Source organism: Vitis riparia, chromosome 16 (genome assembly GCF_004353265.1).
Source record: "Vitis riparia cultivar Riparia Gloire de Montpellier isolate 1030 chromosome 16, EGFV_Vit.rip_1.0, whole genome shotgun sequence".
In the NCBI taxonomy this organism is placed as follows: Eukaryota; Viridiplantae; Streptophyta; class Magnoliopsida; order Vitales; family Vitaceae; genus Vitis; species Vitis riparia.
Genome location: NC_048446.1, coordinates 14,005,134 through 14,026,289, shown reverse-complemented (window position 1 = coordinate 14,026,289; position 21,156 = coordinate 14,005,134). Strand labels below are relative to the sequence as shown.

General features: G+C 38.4%; 1 protein-coding gene across 1 annotated transcript; it reads right to left on the bottom strand.

The window, feature by feature from the left end:
- Positions 1–1,788: 1,788 nt before the first annotated feature.
- LOC117933285 (putative disease resistance protein At1g50180) lies at positions 1,789–3,108 on the bottom strand. The gene has a single exon (XM_034854663.1). The coding sequence runs from the start codon at positions 3,106–3,108 to the stop codon at positions 1,789–1,791; it is 1,320 nt and encodes a 439-aa protein (XP_034710554.1).
- Positions 3,109–21,156: the final 18,048 nt, after the last annotated feature.

Genomic DNA, 21,156 nt, shown 5'->3' with positions numbered 1-21,156 from the left:
AACCCACATCTATTGCTCAGGCCCTCAAAGACTCAAATTGGTGCAAAGCTATGTCCGAAGAGTATGATGCCCTTGTTCGCAATGGGACTTGGGAACTTGTTTCTCCAACCGGCATCACCAACCTTATAGGTTGTAAGTGGGTGTTTCGCATTAAAAGAAACTCCGACGATTCTATTGACAGGTTTAAAACTCGCCTTGTAGCCAAAGGCTTTCATCAAAGACCAGGTGTGGACTATCTTGAAACATTCAGTCCAGTAATCAAGCCAACTATTGTGAGACTTGTGCTCAGTATTGCCGTAAGCAATGGTTGGTCCCTTCGCCAATTAGATGTAAACAATGCCTTCCTCCAAGGTACTATATCAGAAACAGTATATATGGCACAACCTCCTGGCTTCATTGACGTTGATAAACCCACCCATGTATGCAAGCTTCACAAAGCCATTTATGGTCTCAAACAGGCTCCTCGGGCCTGGTATCATGAATTGTGCCAATTTCTTGTAGATTTTGGGTTCAAGAACTGTCACTTTGACACTTCTCTGTTTATTCTACATGCTGGAACCAACCTCCTCTATCTGCTGGTATACGTTGATGACATTATAATAACTGGGAATAGTGACGATCTTGTATCCGAAGTTGTTGAGTGTCTAGTTCAGCGTTTTTCTCTCAAAAATCTGGGCCCTCTATCATATTTTCTTGGTGTAGAAGTTGTTCATCATCGTCATGGCCTCCTACTCTCACAAAGGAGATATATAAAGGATTTGCTCACTAGAACTAATATGCAAGCTGTCAAACCAGTTCATACACCTTTACCAACCAGCTCGTCCTCCATCAAGTTATTATCTGGATCACCTCTCTCTGACCCCACGGAATACAGAACTGTAGTGGGCAGCCTTCAATTCGTGTCTCTCACTCGTTCGGACATTTCATTTGCTGTTAACAAAATGTCTTAGTTTATGCATCAACCAACAAATGAACATTGGACTCTGGTTAAACGAATTTTGTGTTACCTCAGTGGCACCGTAAATGATGGCCTTCTTCTTCATCGCACCTTACAGCTATCCCTTCATGCTTTCTCCGACTCGATTCATGCCTTCTCCGATGCTGACTGGGTAGGTAACAAGGATGACTACTCTTCAACTGGTGCTTACCTTGTTTACCTAGGCAACAATCTCATTTCCTAGAGCTCTAAAAAGTAGAAAACTGTGGCTCGTTCTTCTACTGAGGCAGAATATCGCTCAATTGTTGCTATTGTTGCTGAACTCTGCTGGGTTTGCTCTTTGCTCTCTGAACTTTGCATCAATCTGGTCAGCCCCCCAGTTGTCTACTACGACAATGTCGGTGCAACACAGTTAAGTTCAAATCCGGTCTTCCATTCTCGAATGAAGCATGTGGCAGTTGATTATCACTTCCTCCGTGATCAAGTTCAAACTAGTGCTCTTCGCGTGGCTCATGTTTCATCTGCAGACCAACTTGTTGATCTTCTAACCAAACCTCTGCCTCATTCTCAATTCCAGAAATTACGAGTCAAGATTGGCCTCTTTCCATGTGGCCTATCTTGAGGGGGCATATCAGCATGTAACAAAGATCTGTTATCCAATCTTTATTCAAATTCAAATATTTCTTTGTATATAGCAGAGTAGTTGAGTCTTCCTTAAGACTAGGACTTCCTCTTGTATTTAATATTTCTTTGTATATAGCAGAGTAGTTGAGTCTTCCTTAAGACTAGGACTTCCTCTTGTATCTAGGAGTGATCTTGTTATTCCTCTGTGTATATGTACTTTATTTCAGTTAATGAAAATCAGTGGAAAAATCATAATTGATTCTCATCTCGACATTCACCACTCGAATCATGCTTCTGTTGATCAGTTCTTCCAAGTAATCTTCAGCAACCTTTTCTACCTTGTCTTCACCCCATCTTTGCACAAAGCCCTCTGTAATCCACGTTTGGAACAATTTATTGACCTTGATCTCTGAATCTTCGAGAAAAAGACCACAATACAGAAAACAAGACTTCAAGTAATAAGGCAAGTCATTGTAACTTAAAGCAAGAATTCTGAAACATGACTCCAAGCCTTGATTTAGATGCCACTCCAAGCTTTCAAGTACTTTCCTCCATGATGAAGTTGTCTGGTCTTTTCTTGATAGAAGGCTTCCCAACGCCACAATGGCAAGAGGCAGCCCATGACATTTTTCTGTCATCTTCTTTCCCAAATCTTCCAATTCTGCAGTGAGTACAACCTCAATGTGAGGTGTTTTTTTGAGGAAAAGCTCCCAACTTTCTGTTTTATTTAGTAGACGAAGTTTGTAGAGCTGTGAATTGGCATGTGAAGTGATCTCCTGATTGCGAGTAGTGATAAGCACTTTGCCATTACTTGATTCTGGAAAACATGAGATCAACTCATCCCAAACTTTGATGCTCCATATATCGTCCAGTACTACCAGGTACTTCTTTTCCTTGAGAAATTTATTAATATCTTCTCTCGACGCTTTCTTTGATATTTTTCTTTGTTCATCACGATCAGGCATGAAATCATTGGCGATCCCGACCAAAAGCTCTTTGATTCTGCAATCTTGAGACACATAAACCCATGTAACACAATCAAAGTGGTTCTTAACATCACTGTGATTATAAACTCTTTGAGCAAGAGTTGTTTTTCCAAGACCGCCCATCCCCACAATGGACACAACTCTTCTTCTTGTTGTTGTTGTTCCCGATGACTCTTCCTCAACGAGCATTTGCTTCACCTTTTCCACGCCATCTTCCATTCCCACTGAGTTGATTTCTTCAACAATTGGGAGCCTCTCCTTCTCTTCCTGCAGCACGACTTCATTGGAAGATTTCCAAGCTTCAAAAGTAGTACTGCTTGAATTTTTTATACCGCATCTCGATTTATTAGCCAAGGTCTTCTCAATTTTGACATTGATCTCTTTGATACGGCCATGGAGCTCGTGAACCAATGTTAACTTGTCAGCAAAGCTAACGCTTATGGGTAAACACCTGAGGAACTTGAGATGATTGAGTCTGTGCTGGCGCTGGTGTTCCAGCTTGAGCATGAAGTCGTCGATTATGTCTTCTGCATCATAGGCTGCGTCTCTAATCTGATTCATCCAAAGCTTGAGTCTTTTGTTGTAAGTGCGTTTGCCACCTACTTCTTCAAGGAAGAGACGAATTCATTCAAGCTCGTTACTCAACACGCTTATCTGCTCTTCAACTTCTCTAAAAAGTTTAGCTTCTTGCGTTACCAATTTGCCCAACTTCATTAGGAAAAACACAATACTGCTTTCTGCCATTTTTTTTTTCTCTTGGTTACCACTCTGATCAGTGTTTTCTTAGAACGATGGAGGAGACTAATGTGATAATCTTTTGAACTCCACTGGCAAGTTTTGGTGGACTGGCAGTTGAGAATAATAGTTTTGTAGACTCTTTCATGCAATTAATCGACTTTGGAAGAATCTGGATCTTGCATTATCCTCCAGCTCCATTTTTTGGGGTGATGAGAAAATGTGGGTAAAAAAATAGCTATAAATTTTTAAAATTTTGAAAATTCTCACCGTTCCTAGGTAAAGAACTTGAAAAAAAAAATTAGTATTTACACTTAATTATAATTTGAATAACATAAGAATTTCCTTTCCTAGGTGGAATTATTTTATCCTTTTATTTTGAATGTTTCAAAAAAGAAGACTGGTGGGTGTTCTCTGATCTGTTATTGCTTGGAGATCAAATGAATCTTTTGTGTTTTTTTGTTTACCCTTAATTTCTTTAATTATTAACGGATAAGAGGATGCATGTACAAACATCTTAAATCTAAACATCTAAATCTTCTAATTGATTTGGTTTACTCTAGAAAATGGCACGTATTAAAAAAATATTTGTAAATGGAGATTTTAATATCATTAATATTGCTTCTAAGTTCTTAGATTATTGCTAAATAGTAGGAGAATTAATGTTTTATTATTGATTTGGTATAATACCGATGTTATTATTTGGATCGTTCAAAGTGTATAAATTAGGGTGATTTGGATGCATGACCCAAAATAACTATCAAATTATAAAGATAACTATGAACCCCGTATTTCAGCTCATGCACTTCCACTCGATGGCAAACTCGCTTTCTATTTTGAAAAATGATTTTATTTTTGAGAAAATGACTCAGAATTACCACTTATTTTTGTTTTATTTTTAAAATGGTAAACAAAATAAGAAAAAAAATACTAAATGTGACTCCTTATTCTGGAAAATGTGGTTTGTGAAAAACCGGATCGAGTTCAAGAATCAGGTTAATTATCGGAAAGGTACGGTAAAGATCGTAATACCCCTCTAAGTCCCTAAAGATGAGTCTCTACTAATAAAATAAAGTAAATATGACGATTGATAAATAAATCAATATACTGAATGAAAATCAAAACAAAACACCCGAATGAATATGAGAGGCAAAGAACGTACCTGAGTAATGAACTGATTTATTTCATGGGAAGCACCGATTAGTGAACAAACATAGGATGATTGTGTGCATATCATGGAACAGAGTAAATCAATCATGTATAACAATCAAATCAATCAATTAATCAATTATAAAATCACATATGTCGAGCCCCTACCAAAACCTATTTATTTTAGCATATATTAATTCCATAAATTTCATTATTTGAAATTATAGAATTATTCAGACTTATTAAAAATGTGAAAATAAAAAAATTATTAAAAATCAAGGAGAATTTATGAAGGATGTTTGCCGGAAAGAAATGTGGCAGCCTAATTTATTAAGGAGTGGAAAATATTTTAAATCAATGAAAGAAAATAAAACTAAAAATAAATAAATAAATAAAATTAAAATAAGATAAAAACTAAAAATAAAATAAAACTGGAAAAATAATAAAAGATAAAATAAATGAAAATAATAATAATAATAATAATAATAATAACAATAATAGTAAATAAATAAATAAACAAGATGAAAGAGACATGCCTAGCAGAAAATGGCAAGAGTTGATTTGTTAAAATTGGATTTATTTAAGATCAAGAAAGGACGAGAAATGAAGAATTAAAATCATGTAAAAACGAGATTTTTTTGGAAATCCATTTTTGAAAGTTTGCATGAGAATAGAGGAGTGGGACATGTGGGTTTCAAGAGTGGCCCACCAAAGGTGGCCATGTATTTCATGAAAGAAAGAGGGTAGGTCTTATGGTTAGATTTTGCCTTCCTCACCTTTTTAACACATGCATGTAGCCGACTGCGCTGGATAGCCCAAGAACAGTAAATGCAGAATTTGTGGCATTCCCTAAGTTCCAATAGTAGCCTCTTTGCTTCCAACCTTCGCATATGCAACAACCAAAGGTCCAAGAAATCACATCTCTATTCAGCATTGCATCAAATACTTGATGTCTGCAACTCAAACACTCGCATAAGAATATCCTTAGAAGTTAATATTCCCTGAAACTTGCTTCCAGTCATGATGATAACTGAATTAACCCAACATTCTGGTATCTTTGTAGGGGTAATAGAGATAGGATATGGGGGTGATGTTATTGCCACCACTAACTTTTCTTCAGGAAAATCCTCCATGAAAACAGGGTCTTTCTCCAGGACCTTAACAATCTCATCTGTAGTTCCCATCATCATCAATTTTTGACCTTCTTTTACTCCTAAACTTGGCCAATCTGCATCATCCTTAAATAGACCACCTTTTGACCATAATCTTATACCTTTCTAGTAGTACTCTTGTTAGATCAAACAACTGGCATTTAAAAAAACATATAAGGGTTGGGTAGAGTCAATTTCCACAGTTGGGAAAACTCTTTTTGTCGCTTTACACTCACTGTAAGCATGGTTGAAAAGCTCGTGGATAGAAAGGATCCACAAGGAGATAGAAAGATTCAAGCACTACCGTTTTAGCTTGCAGAGATGGCCAAGTCGAAGATGATTCTGTGTCTTCGAGGCATTTGCTCATTAAATTCGATACCCTCATGCTATTAAACAAATGGCTTTGGACCCCTTTGCGATAGCTTTGACCAACATGGTCTTTCGGATGTCTAAAAGAAAAAAAACATATATTAATTCTTAGTCAAAGATTCTTGCTAAACGACTGATTGGTTTCTTTTCACAGCTATCCTTCAACACAGGCACCTCACAAAAGCATTCATTTCTTTTCATGTTGCAACATGCAGTCCTGTATCGCCACCCAAAGAAGTCGAAACCTCACATTTTGTACTAGAGTGGGAGGTTGATGTCGCCGCAATGTTATCATCTATCTCATCACATATGTACTCACCATAGCGACCACTTATAACACATTTAGGTTACTCTCTCACTTCTTGCTAGGTCAACAAGCCACAACTTGCTTCTTATGCATTCTCCTTTCAACATATTCTCTCTATTCATCATCGCACAGCGTATGCAATGGGATTGACTGTTGTGCCCATTAGCGTTATTTGACGTGTGGTATAGTGGCATGAGGATGTGGGCGTGGTGATAAAGTGGATGGAGAACATGAGTGATGAGGTGGTGAGGTGGAAAATGGGTATGATGGATGTGCATGAGGGGTGTAGGATGTCGTTAGTGGAATAGATAATGAAGGGTGGTGAGAGAAATGTTTAATGGGTATGAGAAGGTTTAGAGAGAGAAATGGGTTTAATGGGATGGTTTTAGGGAATAGCGAGCATGAGTGGTAATGGACATGGTAAACATGGGGGTATGAAATGGGAGGAGTGGATTAGGTGGTGGGAAGAAAATGGGAGATATGAGCATAGAGATGGATGTAATGGATGATGGTGACATTAAAGGTATTGGTCCCGTTCATGGGTATGTAGGAGTGATATGACAAAATGACAAACTCTAATGATGCTTCCACATGCCCGTCCCATGGAAGATTTCAAAAAGCATAAGTTTGATTAAGACAAACCCCCTTCAGCCAATACTAACAACCCCGAGGATTGATTCTTAGTAAGGAATTCCAACATGAATTGGAGAAAGAATGCATGGATGCTGTTAAAAGCTCCTGTAGAGAAGGGAAATGACTGAGATACAAAAATCCCTGAGGAATGGGTGCTTGAATCTTTGATCTTCTTATGCAAATCAACTTTTTGCAGAGCAGTGAGGATGTTTATCATGTAAGGCATCAACATGGAGGGGGCATTATTGGAGCTTTCTTTGAATGGGCTTTTTAGGCTTCCACTTGTCCATCAAATCTAAATGAACCATTGACATGCAAGCTTGACAATGAGTGCTTCAATAAACCAGTCACAATAATACCTCCGCCTGTAGCCATACTCAATAGACCGATCCCATTCATTCTGAATCACTATCCCCCTTGCATCCTCAGCATGCTACTGCTACTCATTGACATCTCAACCATCTTTCCCTAATCCGTATTCTCAGTCCTCAGAAATGAAACTTGGATTTCTGAATCTCCGCATACATGACTTTGATTCGCATACACCAGCCAAGTGAAAACCAAGTGCCCTCAGGTGGAAATACATAAACTCACATGCACCACATATGGATACCAAAAGCAGGGAAGTATAAAACAAAGATCATTGACAAAAGAAAAAAACCAGAGTAAGGGAACCCAAAAGGGCGTTAAACGAAGCCTCGTTTCATGAGTCATCCACAGGCTTGTAAGTGGGTTGAGAGACCATAGTTTCATACAAAAACAAGGATGTGAATTTTGAGATATTTCACAGTGAAACTAAAAACAGAGTCAACTTACTCTTCAGCAAAACCAAGAAGGAGATAAAATAATGATCACAAATCCATGGTTACTCTAAAGATCAATGAGAGCTAAAAATATGGCTTGGAAAGCGATACCCAAAACAAACAATGATATCCAGAAACAAAATAGAGAAGGTAACAAACAAAGGCAATGATGAATACAAGGTCCATACCTGAGCTCCTCAAGCAAAGATGGTTCAGTTTCTTCTCCTCTTGTGATATTCTCTTTCTTTGGTTCGCTCTCTCAAACTCTCCTCTCCTACTCCCCTTCAGAGAAAAGCCTAGAAATACTTACACCCTGCTCTTTCTCTTTGCAACTAAAACTAGAATACCCCTCGCCTCCAACTTGCTCCACAAGCTAAAGAATTTCCCCTAAAATATCTCTTAAAAACCAGCAACCAAATCCCCTTCGCCCCCCTGCCAGAATACGCTCCCTTCTAACAGAAAAACACTCATCCAGAATATTCTCTCCATAGGTGTCACCTTTTGATAGCTCTCACCCAAAGCACTAGCATGATTCCCTAGCGGCCAATCAAGAGGCAGCACATGGCTCTTTGAGAGCCCTCCACCTGGCAAAACGAGCTGCGGAAAAGTCTCCCCAAAATGGGGGTCTACAAATATGCTCCTCTTCGGTAGAGCTCACGAGTGTAAGGGAATGTGAACACTAAAGTGAAAAGAAAGTGTGAATAGTAAGTGGAATGAAGTGAACTCTACCGAAGAACAAAGGAGACCCCCAAAGGGACACTAGTAAAACATGAATTCACTTAGGCCAATAGATGAACAAAAAGGCTTTAATCCAAAAAGAAAAGTATATCTCTAAGCGCCTCTAAAGTTGCACCTAGGACTCAAGCTCCCTCTAAGACGTCTCCAAAAGTGACTTGTAGATCAATGTCAAATATGAGTAATAGTCAAACCACCTTAGAGTACAGGAAAGAATGCGCCCGAAGAGAACGACTATACGTGTACTGCATGAGAATGCTAGGCATAGGGTGCCCAACAACATGACCAAAATACGTGTCGTGAACTCAAAAGACTGTGTCATGTGTAGTGAAAGGGGAAGTCTAGAAAAGCATGATGGACAAGCAATAAGCACCAGGTAACCAAGTGAGGAGAATGACTCTGAACGCACAAAATGAAGGAACAATGGTGACCGAAAATGCCTAGATGACTATGCACAACGACCCTAAATGCCAAAACTAAACTGATAGGAAGATGGTCGATCAATATAGGTGCGACCTTGACTCAAACTGAACTAACAAGATGAATGACCAATCAATATAGGTGAGGTCCCAAAAAAACTCAAACTCAACTCAAATTGACAAGACGAATGAATGACCGATCGATTTAGGTGAGGTCCCGGAAACTCAAACTAAACTAAACTAAACTGATGGGAAAATGGTTGATTGATATGGGTGCGACCCTAACTCAAACTAAAAATGAACCGATAGGAATATGGTCAATCGATATGGGTGTGGTCCTGACTCAAACTGAACTGACACGATTGTGACCGATTGATACAGGTGCGGTCCCAACTCAAACTTAACACAAACTGATAGGAAGATGGTCGATCGATATAGGTATGACCCTAACTCAAACTGAACCGACAAGATGAATGAATGACCGATCAATATAGGTTTGGTCCAAAAAACTCAAGCTGAACTCAAACTGACATGAAGAATGAACGATCGATATAGGTGTGGCCCTGACTCAAACTCAAAACTCCAACTGACAAGATGAATTACCGATCGATATAAGTGCGGTCCCGAAAACTCAAACTGACATGGAAGATGACCGATCGATATAGGTGCGGTCCTGACTCAAATTGAACACAAACTGACAGGATGAATGACCGATCGATATAGGTGTGGTCCCAACTCAAACTCAAAACTCAAACTAACAAGATGAATGACTGATCGATATAGGTGCAGTCTCGAAAACTCAAACTCAAAACTCAAACTGACACGAAAGATGATCGATCGATATAGGTGCGGTCCTGACTCAAACTGAACACAAATTGATAGGAATATAGCCAATCGATATGGGTGCAACCCCTAAAAACTCAAACTCAAAACTCAAACTGACACGAAAGATGACCGATCGATATAGGTGTGGTCCCGAAAACTCAAACTCAAAACTCAAACTAACATGGAAATGATAGGAAGATGGTCGATTGATATAGGTGCGACCCTAAACTCCAACTGAAATTGACAAGACGATGAATGACCGATCGATATAGGTGTAGTCCCAACTTAAATTAAACACAAACTGATTAGGAACATGGTCGATCAATATAGGTGCGACCCCGACTCAAACTAACATGGAAATGATAGGAAGATGACTGATCGATATAGGTGTGGCCCCAAACTCTAACTGAAACTGACAAGACGATGAATGATCGATCGATATAGGTGCGGTCCCGATTCAAACTCAAACAGACAAGATGATGACCGTTCGATATAGGTGCAACCCCCAAAACTCAAACTCAAGACAAGATGAATGAAAATGATTGATCGATATAGGTGCAGTTCCAACTCAAACTGACATGGAAATGATAGGAAAATGGTTGATCGATATAGGTGCGGCCCCAAACTCTAACTGAAATTGACAAGACGATGAATGACCAATCGATATAGGTGTGGCCCCCAAAACTCAAACTCAAACAGACAAGATGAATGAAAATGACAGATCGATATAGGTGCGGTCCCGACTCAAACTAAACTAACATGACAATGATCTGATCAAGTGGCCTAAAGTCAGAGGATAACTAAGATAACAATACAAGCAAACTAGGTCTAAAGGGATATGCCCCAGTATGACAACTCAGAAGGATCGATAACTAGGTCAAAAGATAAAGAAGCTTGTGAAAGGTCCGACGATCACAAGGAAGGAGGGTATGCCCCAGTATGCAACTCACGGGGGTCAACAACTAGATCAAAAGGTGAATGAAGCTTGTGGAAGGCCCGATGCTCTCGGAGAAAGGGGTATGCCCCAGTATGTGACGGAAAACAAACGGAGATGTGCCTCAAAACTACTGTACTTTGAAATATGCTCATCCATCATGTAATGAAAATGTCCAAACTCAAATAGGTAATGCCAAACATGACCATGTATCGTGATACCATGCTGACAAAACAAAACTAACTGATGAATTACAACAATAATGATCAATGCTCAAAATGCAAAGTGCAAACAAATCAACACTCAACATGCCAACTGTCAAAGTGAAAACATCGTCACTAATAAGTCAACAATCTGTCAGGCCCTGCCATCATGGAAGATGTTGAACCTAAAGTCCAAAATATTAATGAAAACACAACCAAGGTGATCGAGGACTGATCTACATCCTCTCCTAATCGAGAAATGGGTGAGGTCATGTGTCACGATGGGATGTGTAGGATAAAAGAAAGTGATGATCGGGCTCTGGTATGATAGAAGGCATGAGAGTATCCAGGGTGAAATGTCTGAGTATGAAATGAAAGGTATGTAAGTATCTGAGATCATCCAAGTATGCCGAGAAGACTAGACCCAAGACGTCAATAGCTCCATAATCTATCGAAAGTAGTAGTCACAAACAAAAAGTCAAATCTCGATATCAAAACATCCGAGTAGGTGGCTATGCCCCAGTATGCAGTGAGGACAACATGAAATAATCTAATGATCTCCATATCACTCGTCAGATGCTCCAACGTCAAGAATCAATCTAATCTCCCTCCAAAAGATGGATATGCCCCAGTGTAAAGGATCCAATAGTGTGGCTATGGTCCAATGAAAAATACTTTCCATCTCGTCTATACCCCAATATAAAGCAGTGCATCCGAGTCAACAACTGCTAAGTAGGACCATGCCTAGTGTGGGTCAACAAATCGATCAATCTCTACTCCTGGTGCCAAAAATGGAAACATCTCAACATAATCCATATGAATCAGAATCCTCGAGCTCTATGAATGTGAATGAAGTGGCTATGCCTCAATATAAATCATCTAGAGTGACTATGTTCCAAGATAAATCAAAATCCATCACCAATGAGAGGGCTATGTCTCAACATGTACAATCTTTAAAGCAACTGTGTCTCAAAATAAACCATCATCTCAAAAATCAATCATCAATGAGTGGAGTATGTCTTAATGCAAAATATCGAGTGGAGTAACTGTATCTTCAATAAAAGTGCTCTCTAAAATGGCTATGCCCCAATGTAGTGTCATCCCACAGCTCCTAATCCATCATAAACCAAGTGAAGAAGCAAACTGACTATGCCTTAGTGCAAAGTATCATCCCACTAAGAAACCATCATCAGTGAGCGGGGTATGCCCCAGTATAGATAACATCACCTCTGAAAATCCATCACTGATAAGAGGGGTATGCCCCAGTGTAAATTCATCGCCTCAACTCCCCATCCGTCATGCTTCAAGAAATAATCTCCAACCGATCTCAAGCATTTCCCATGTGTAAGCCGTTAAGCATAACGTATGAAGTTATGGCCTCAAGGTGGTCTTAAGACCCCGGACGTAACGTAGGCCAAGGTAATAGGGTGAACAAAACGAATGGAAACTAGGCTCAAAGATCCCAATGATATAATCCCCATACCCCACATGCATGAAATGCAATGCATAGAAAATGTCATGAGTCTCGGATCTAGGCGTCCCCACACGAAAAGTGATGATAAAGGAATGAACACATCGAATAAGAAAGAATAAAGTGTGGACATTGAACCCAAGTCAAACATCGAGCAAGATGAGAAAAGAAAGAAATAAGATGAAGTAGAGTGAAATAGAGGAATAAAATAAAGATAGAAGAATGCAAAGAAATGGAAAAGTGAATGATGGGCAGCCTGCATCAAAGCATAGAAAATAGTCACATCCGAAATAGATGGGATGATATAGAGCAAGGATCCAGAGATACTAAAGAAAGGTCGCTCACCTCTCTCACAAAAATCGAATGGGCGACTCATACTCTTACCCAAAATATACCAAGATAGAATCTTAGAAAGAATTTTTCATATGAACTCTCTCTAACGCATGATCTCAATGAGGCAAACTAACATGTCCACACACATACCCAATGGAGAATAATAAAATGAACAATGCGCTATTTTTTTATTTTTTTTATTTTTTGCGCATACTCTAATCAATAATGAAGGATCTCCCATGAAATACATAGCCAAATGAATAAACTCTCCCCATGTACTGATGTAACATGAATCCTCACTAACAAGACAACCTCTCAAAATAAGATCTCTAAACCACTGCTCATAAGGCGAACGGGGGGGAGAGGGGGAAGAGCGTGATAATCCTCCATGCAGTGACATGTGAGAAACCACTACTCAAGGTGAAACAAGGATAATGTCGAGTAAGCAATGATGAAAGAAAAGACAGAGAACGAATATCACAAGTGGTGACATGTGACATTAGAAAATAGTGATGAAATGATGTCCAAGTGGAAAATATCACAATGAAAAGTGAGGAATGAGGCCTGAATATGTATGTCAAGTCTGGAACTCATGACGTATCCAATCATAGCATGCAAGCACTACAGGATCCCCAACCCGGTGTAATAGGTAAATGAGGTGATGAAAGAAAAGGCTATGTGCTTGTGTGAGGCTCAATGAGCTAGCAACAGGTAACTCTATATGCAAGGGAAAATGGGTGAATGGGCTCATGAAATGATGGCCACCCATCATTTGACCACAACATCGAACATCGTGCTTTCAAGATCTCACACAGCCAATACTAAAGAGTGGCACCTGTCCAACAAAGTCATGTCAACTCCTCTGAAATCGTGTGAAAGCTCCCCTTGATGCTCTGTGATAACCGTCAATGTCCTCTGATAATCACCTCACTCTATCATCATAAGCCACTCACCATCGTCTTATAAAATCACCATTTCTAAGCATCCTGGCTCTTTGAAGTCATGTGCAATGGCTTAAATCTGGATGCTCCATGATAACCCCCCTATCTCAACAATATCATCAAGAAGTCAAGCCACTCTCTCATCGTGATCCGTCTATCATCATGCAAAGCTCACCTTAGGTCAAACCATCTCGGACTCTACCTGGTCAGATCAAGGAAATGATGGAAAGAATAGACAATGGTACTGTAATATGCTAAGGTGAACAATGGATGGTAAAGTCGTACAATGGTACCAAAGGATGGTGTCATGTCAAGCTCAAAATGAGTAGGTCATCAAGTCTAAAAAGTCAGGGTATGGATATGGATATGGTGCTACTCTGATCAGAAGATGAAACGAGTCATAGTCTTGAGCTCACTAATCGATCTCCTAATCCTACGTCAATAGGCTCAATATCCTCCATGATAAGTCAGGCCCAAGTGATCATAATGTATAAGTGAAAAGAATGTCTCATATCAAAAGCATAAACGCACATCAACACAAGATATGTAAAACACACACATGAGAAAAATGGCGCACACTCAGAATAAAAGATCGTATCACTAAATGAACCAATGAGTACATCATGTGAGAAATGAAAAAGGACCACAAATGATCAAACTCTCAACATGAACTATAAACAACGAGTCTGAACCAAAACCGGACTCAACAAAATAAAAACAACTCTAACGAACTGAAAACTGGACTTAACAAAATGGAAATGACTCTAATGATGACCATAATCAAAATGAAAAGTGCTCTAAACTGAACTACTACCAAGTGATGTACCATGTCGACTGATCCAAGCCCTCAACCCGAGATGTTCCAAAATACCATGCCACCATCAATACCATCAACATCCAAATCGATCTACTGAAGACTAGGAGAAGGAGGAACTACATGTGTAGAATGTGTAGACAGGGGATTGGTGGTTACACTTGGCCCAACCAAGTTGACCAACCTTGAATCGATCAAGTCTTGTATCACATGATGGAGTGTCGAATAACACTCGGTATCATGTCCCTGAATCTGATGATATAAGTAGTGCTCATGTGAGCGAAAATGGGGAGGAATAAGATGTGGCAAGAGGCGTGGCGCCAAAGGGACAATCAAACCAGCATCTCTAAGCTTTTCAAAAGCTCTAGTCAAAGTCATACCCAATGGAGTGAACTATCTCGTGGACCTCTGTGCATATGGTCTAGGTGGCTGATTCGTGCCCAGCTGGTGTACTTTGGTTTCAGTCCTCGGATAGGAGTAATCAACAAAATTTATAACCTAAATCACCATGTACTAGGATAGCCTCAGCTAGCATAGCATAGTGGCTCTAGGATCGTTCACTAGGATGGGTTTTCACTCCACAATTGATATTAATTCAAAGCTGAATTGGTGTTTTTTTCATTTCAAGGTTAGCTTTAAAAGAAAACATAAAGATGTTTGAAAAGGTTGGTTTTAAGCTAACCAAAAATAGTAAATAATTTTAATTACAAAGAAAAGTGTTTATTGGAGTTTCAGATCACTAGGCTCGGGTTCCTAATACAAAAAGAGAGTTTCGGTCACTTGTTTCTTTTTCTCGCATTGGGGATTTAACATATAGTTATTTCCCGAATTGGTGTAGTACAGATGCTTCCCTTTTATGGATTCAAACACTAAATCCCTCTCACTAATTCATCTTAGAATGGCTCGTGCCTCTCACCTAGCATTTACCATTCAAGGTGATCCTTAACGTTGGATTTCCCTTCACAAGCTTGCAAGAGATAACTAATGGATGTCTCCTTAGAGTCCAAAAGCTTACCAAGTGTTGGCTATTCTAGAAAATCCTACCTTCAAACCACCTCCCAAAGGCTCGCAAGAGATAAACTAGTACATCTCAATGGATGGAGATCACTTGCCTTACCAAGTGTTGGCCCAGGTGATTTTAAGGCATTTTAAGTTAACTAAAAAGATAAAAACCATTAACGGGTCACACTTTCTCTTCATTAAAAGCTGAAACAACAAAACTTCCCATTTTTGCATTTGGAAACTTACCTGGCTTTCTTCACTCCAAGAGACAAAAATCTTAGCCACGCATCCTTTGAGGAAACATCCTAAGAGTTTGATTTGCTAGAAATAAAAATAACGAGAAAACAAAAATATGAAGGAAAAGCAGAGCAAGTGCTCTGTAAAATATATTTCTTACTATGATCCTCCTCTCATCGGATTACATCTATATCGGATCTATGATATATCATGTCTTTCTTTACATTGGTTCAGAGATATATATAGAAGATATTTTCTAAGAAATATCCTAATAATATATTTAGCTTATTACAAGGAGAAAATAGAAATTCACACAAAATATCTTGAGAAAAAATCTAACTTAGTCGGTGGCAAATATCTGAGATTGCATAGGTGGATTTCGCAAGGGAAGGTTGATTTCGCAGCTGTGAAATTTTCCCACAGCTTGATGCGGTTGTCTTCAAATGGCCATAACTTCTTCGTTTCAACTCCAATTTGCACACTGTTTAAAGCATTGGACTCCTGACTTCCCAAGCTTCGAAACGACATATAGTATGCATAAAATGGACTCCATGAAGTACTCGAAATGTGTCCAACAGTTGTTGTCCTCTTGAATTCTTCATGTTAGATTCCTCTGTTTTTCCTCTTTGCATTCTTGATTGGCTTTGGCAAAGAACTACGAAGCTCCAAAGCTTGGATTCTTCATGTAAATTAGCTTCCATTTGCTTTGCCATGGATTATATAAAGCTCTCCCTCATCTTAAACTGCTTTGGTGATAAAAAAGCTATCAAAAACACCAAAACTTAACACAATTTGATTAGAAACGATTGCAAGGGTCCTTAACATGCCAATTGAGTTAAAAGGTAATAACTACTACTCAAAAGTGTTTAAAAGAGTTAATTACAAGCTATAAAATAGCACTTTTTGAGTAATAATCAGTGGCGGGTAAGTAGTGGATCTCAGATGCGATGGTCGTGGTTGCATGCTAGTCTGAGCAATGTAAGGCTCCTGAACATAAACCGGCTGATACTGATTTTGTGGATGAGAGAAATGAGCTCTAACTATAGGAGGCCTATAAGGTGAGTGATGTGTGAGCCTCTAATGCTGATAACTAATAGCGTCAACCTCTCCAGATCTACTAGATGATCCAATCGGCTTCTTCCCCTTACTATCAGGAGAAGGAGCAGTGTCTATCCATAATCCTCAAGCAATGGCCTCCTCAACACTGAAAACTGCATGAAGCAAACTCTTAAGCTTCCAAAATGGAATGCCCACAAGACGCCTAGCAAACCTCGGTTGTAGGTTCCGAAGAACCATATCAATCTGATCCTGCTCCTTAGGTCAGTCTATCATACCAACCATATTTGTCCTCCAACGACTGATAAATGATGAAATAGACTCATCTGGCCTTTGTCTGGCTTATGCCCTTCCACTTAATGGCGAACTCGCTTTTTATTTTGAAAAATGATTTTATTTTTTAGAAAATGACTCGAAGTCTCCACTTATTTTTATTTTATTTTTAAAAGGGTAAACAAAATAAGAAATAAAACTTTAAGTGTGACTCCTTATTCTGGAAAATGTGGTCTGTGAAAAATCGAATCGGGTTCGAGGGTCAGGTTACTTATCGAAAAGGTACGGTAAAGACTGTAGCACCCCTCTAAGTCCCTAAAAATGGATCTCTACTAACAAAATGAAGCAAGTATGGCGATTGATAAATAAATCAATGGATATCGAATGAAAATCAAAACAAAACACCTGAATGAATATGAGAGGCAAAGAACGTACCTGAGTGATGAACTAATTTATTTCATGGGAAGCACCGGTTAGTGAACAAACATAGGATGATTGTGTGCATATCATGGAACAGAGTAAATCAATCATGTATAGTAATCAAATCAATCAATCAATCAATCAATCAATCATAAAATCACATATGTCGGGCCCCCACCAAAACCCATTTATCTTAGCATAGATTAATTCCATAAATTTCATTATTTGAAATTATAGAATTATTTAGGCTTATTAAAAATGTGAAAATCAGAAAATTATTAAAAATCAAGGAGAATTTATGAAGAATGTTTGCCAGAAAGAAATGTGGCAGCCTAATTTATTAAGGAGTGGAAAATATTTAAAATCAATGAAAGAAAATAAAAATAAATTAATTAATTAAAATTAAAATTAAAATAAGATAAAAAATAAAAATAAAATAAAAATAGGAAAAATAATAAAAGATAAAATGAAAATGAAAATGAAAATGAAAATAATAATAATAACAATAATAGTAAATAAATAAATAAACAAGATGAAAGAGACATGCCTAGTAGAAAATGGTAAGAATTGATTTGTTAAAATTGGGATTTATTTAAGATCAAGAAAAGAAGAGAAATAAAGAATTAAAATCATGTAAAAACGAGATTTTTTTGGAAATCCATTTTTGAGAGTTTGCATGAGAATAGAGGAGTGAGACATATGGGTTTCAAGAGTGGCCCACCAAAGGTGGCCATGCATTTCATGAAAGAAAGAGGGTATGTGATTACTACTCAAAAAGTGTTATTTTATAGCTTGTAATTAACTCTTTTAAACACTTTTGAGTAGTAGTTATTACCTTTTAACTCAATTGGCACATTAAAGACCCTTACAATTGTTTCTAATCAAATTGTGGCAAGTTTTGGTGTTTTTGATAGCTTTTTTTATCACCAAAGCAATCCAAGAATGAGGGAGAGCTCTAAATAGTCCATGGCAAAGCAAATGGAAGCTCATTTACATGAAGAATCCAAGCTTTGGAGCTTCGTAGTCCTTTGCCAAAGCCAATCAAGAATGTAAGGAGGAAAAACAGAGAGAGAAATCTAACATGAAGAAATTCAAGAGGAGAGTAGCTGCAGGACACATTTCGAGCACTTCCTGGAGTCCATTTTATATATACTATATATTTGTTTCGAAGCTTGGGAAGTCCGGGGTCCAACGCTTCAAACGATGTGCAAATTGGAGCTGAAATGAAGAAGTTATGACCATTGGAAGACAACCGCACCAAGCTAAAAGACAATTTCGCAAGTTACGAAATCACAAATTCAACTTGCAAAAATCAAAGTTCAACTTGCGAAATGGACAATTTCAACGTCATGTTTCAACTTGCGAAATCCACCTGTGTAATCCCAGATATTTGCGACCGACTCTTTTAGATTTTTTATCTTCAAATATTTTGTGTAAATCCCTATTTTCTCCTTGTAATCCACCAATCATAGGTTTTCTTAGTTAGGAAGTAAGAAGGGTGAATAGCCTTTCTATATAATATCTATTGTAATTTTCTTTTAAAGGAATCTCTCGAGAGTTTTTCTCAAAGACGACATTCGCTCAGAAAAAGGCAGAGGAACCTGTAGCAGTTGCTGGTCATGAGATACATGAGGAGCTAGCCTCTGCTCCCAGCCATGAAGTGCAGTCTGAAGAGGCAACGGATGCAGATGGGCCAATACCTATGGTGATGGATGAAATGGCTCAGGAGCCAGAGAAACCAGTGGATGGGGATGGAAGCTGCTTCCCATCTCTTGGAAATTCATCTCAAACAGCTCTGGCCACAGCCATGTCGTCCGATGATAATGATGTGAAGGGTCTTAGCAAGACTGATGCCGGTGGTGATCATGTGAAGGGTGCCAGCAAAAGCGAAGACAACCATTCTGCAGATGATGTTGATGAAATGCAGGCTGCTTCGGGTCATGCAATGAGTGTTCCCTCTTTTTGTCCAGATGGTTCCCCAAAGGCATGTGAGGCTTTGATGCCAGAGTCAAATGAGTCTGAGTCGGTAATTTTGAGTCGGATCATCATTCTCCTGAAAGTACACATTGAGACGATTTCTATATCCATGTTTTTAAGTTATTCTTGCTCTTTCATATTTTTGTTGCCTTTTTCCTCTTAATAAAAGGGAATAAAGAAGATCACCCCATTGGGTTCCTGGGTTCTGAATCTTCAGCCCTCTACTTCTTCTTCTCTGATTTTTTCTACCGTTTTCTTTGTCCCCAAACACCATCAGCAATGTGGGTTCCAGTGATGTTGGCCAGCTATGCCAGGCCTTCACCTGGACATCAGGAGTTCATTTCCTATGCATTGGATGGGGAATTTGTAGAGGTGTCTTGAGTGAAGCCAATGTGGTCATTGGTGGAGGAAAAGTAAAAATAATCCTTGGAAAATGACCTTTTATGAAGTCTGAACTTTTTTTTTCTTAAATAAAAAATACCTTTTATAATTTTTTTTATACCCATTTCACATTATCAAACACTTTCTATAACGTAATATATGAGATATTTTTATCTCATATTTATAATTTTATTTTGTGGGATATTTTGGGTCTTGGACTCAAAAACATTGAACATGGAAAGGTAAAGGTATGTGAATATTAAATTGTCACCTTGATACCGAGAAAATATTTTTTATAGAAGTGTTTTTGGAAGAATTAATATTTTTTTATACCAGAAATGTTTCTAAAAAAACTCACAATTCAACTTTAAAAGTGCGTCTGACTGTGATTATAGAAAGTGTTTCTTATATTTAAATATTTTTTTATCTTCCAAGTGTTAGAAGAGCTAAAAACGTCTGTCAAACAGGCTTTAAATCACTTTTTAAAATTAAATTCAATGTTTGCAAAAATATTCAATTTGTTGACTTTTGATTGACTATTACAATTTTTTTTTTTTTTAATTTTTTTATCCAATTGTTTCATGTACGACTTGTGTGTAATATATAGAAATTACGAGAGGAATGAAGTAGTGGAATCAGGCATTCTGCACTGTGATTAGGGATCATGACTATGCAGCAGAATACATTCCAAAAATACACAGAGAATCACAATAGTTAAGGAGGTAAATCCGCTTGCTGAAGGTGTTAACCTGAAGGATGTGTTTTCCTTTCTTTCCTGTCCCACGCACCATGATCAAGAAAGTTACATAAATTGTAGGATAGGTTGTCAAAACCGAAAAAGGACTGGGTAGAGAGCTGAATCAGAATTCAGACAAACATATAAATTCTTTGTGCTGGTGGGTATATAATTTCTTTCTTTGCTCTTGTTAAGATTCCACAGGAGATGAGGGATAAGTTTCTTAGAGTGGAAGACATGAAGAAGGATGATAAAAATAATGACCACTCAGACCCTTCTTTTGATCTTGAGTCATTAAAAAAGGCTGTACAAAAATGCAGAGAAAATAGAGAGCGTTTAATGAGACAGAAACCTCTCGAGAGGGGATTTCTGGAAGAAGAACCTCAGACACGGATGGGAATCAGCGATGATGAACAAAAGGAGAGAATTAGGAGACGTAATATTGGGCTCATCGTTCAATTGGAATGGGAGAAGTTGGAAATGGAGAAGAAACGGAGGATGAAGCAGATTGGAGTCGGCCATGAAGAAGAAGAAGAGGAGCTAGGAAAAACGCAGACTTCCCCAAGATTGCAAGACTCGAATCATTCTAAGATTGGAGTCGAAGATTCTGGGCGGAAGAGGAGGAGGTGTGTGTGAAGGTGCTGCAAATACCAGCTAAGTAGACTTCAACAACAATAATATTCTGGTTTTTTCATGCAAAGTGTT

Excerpts from the sequence above, each read along its gene's own strand:
- LOC117933285 (XM_034854663.1), bottom strand. The coding sequence starts at position 3,108 with ATGAATCAGATTAGAGACGCAGCCTATGATGCAGAAGACATAATCGAC.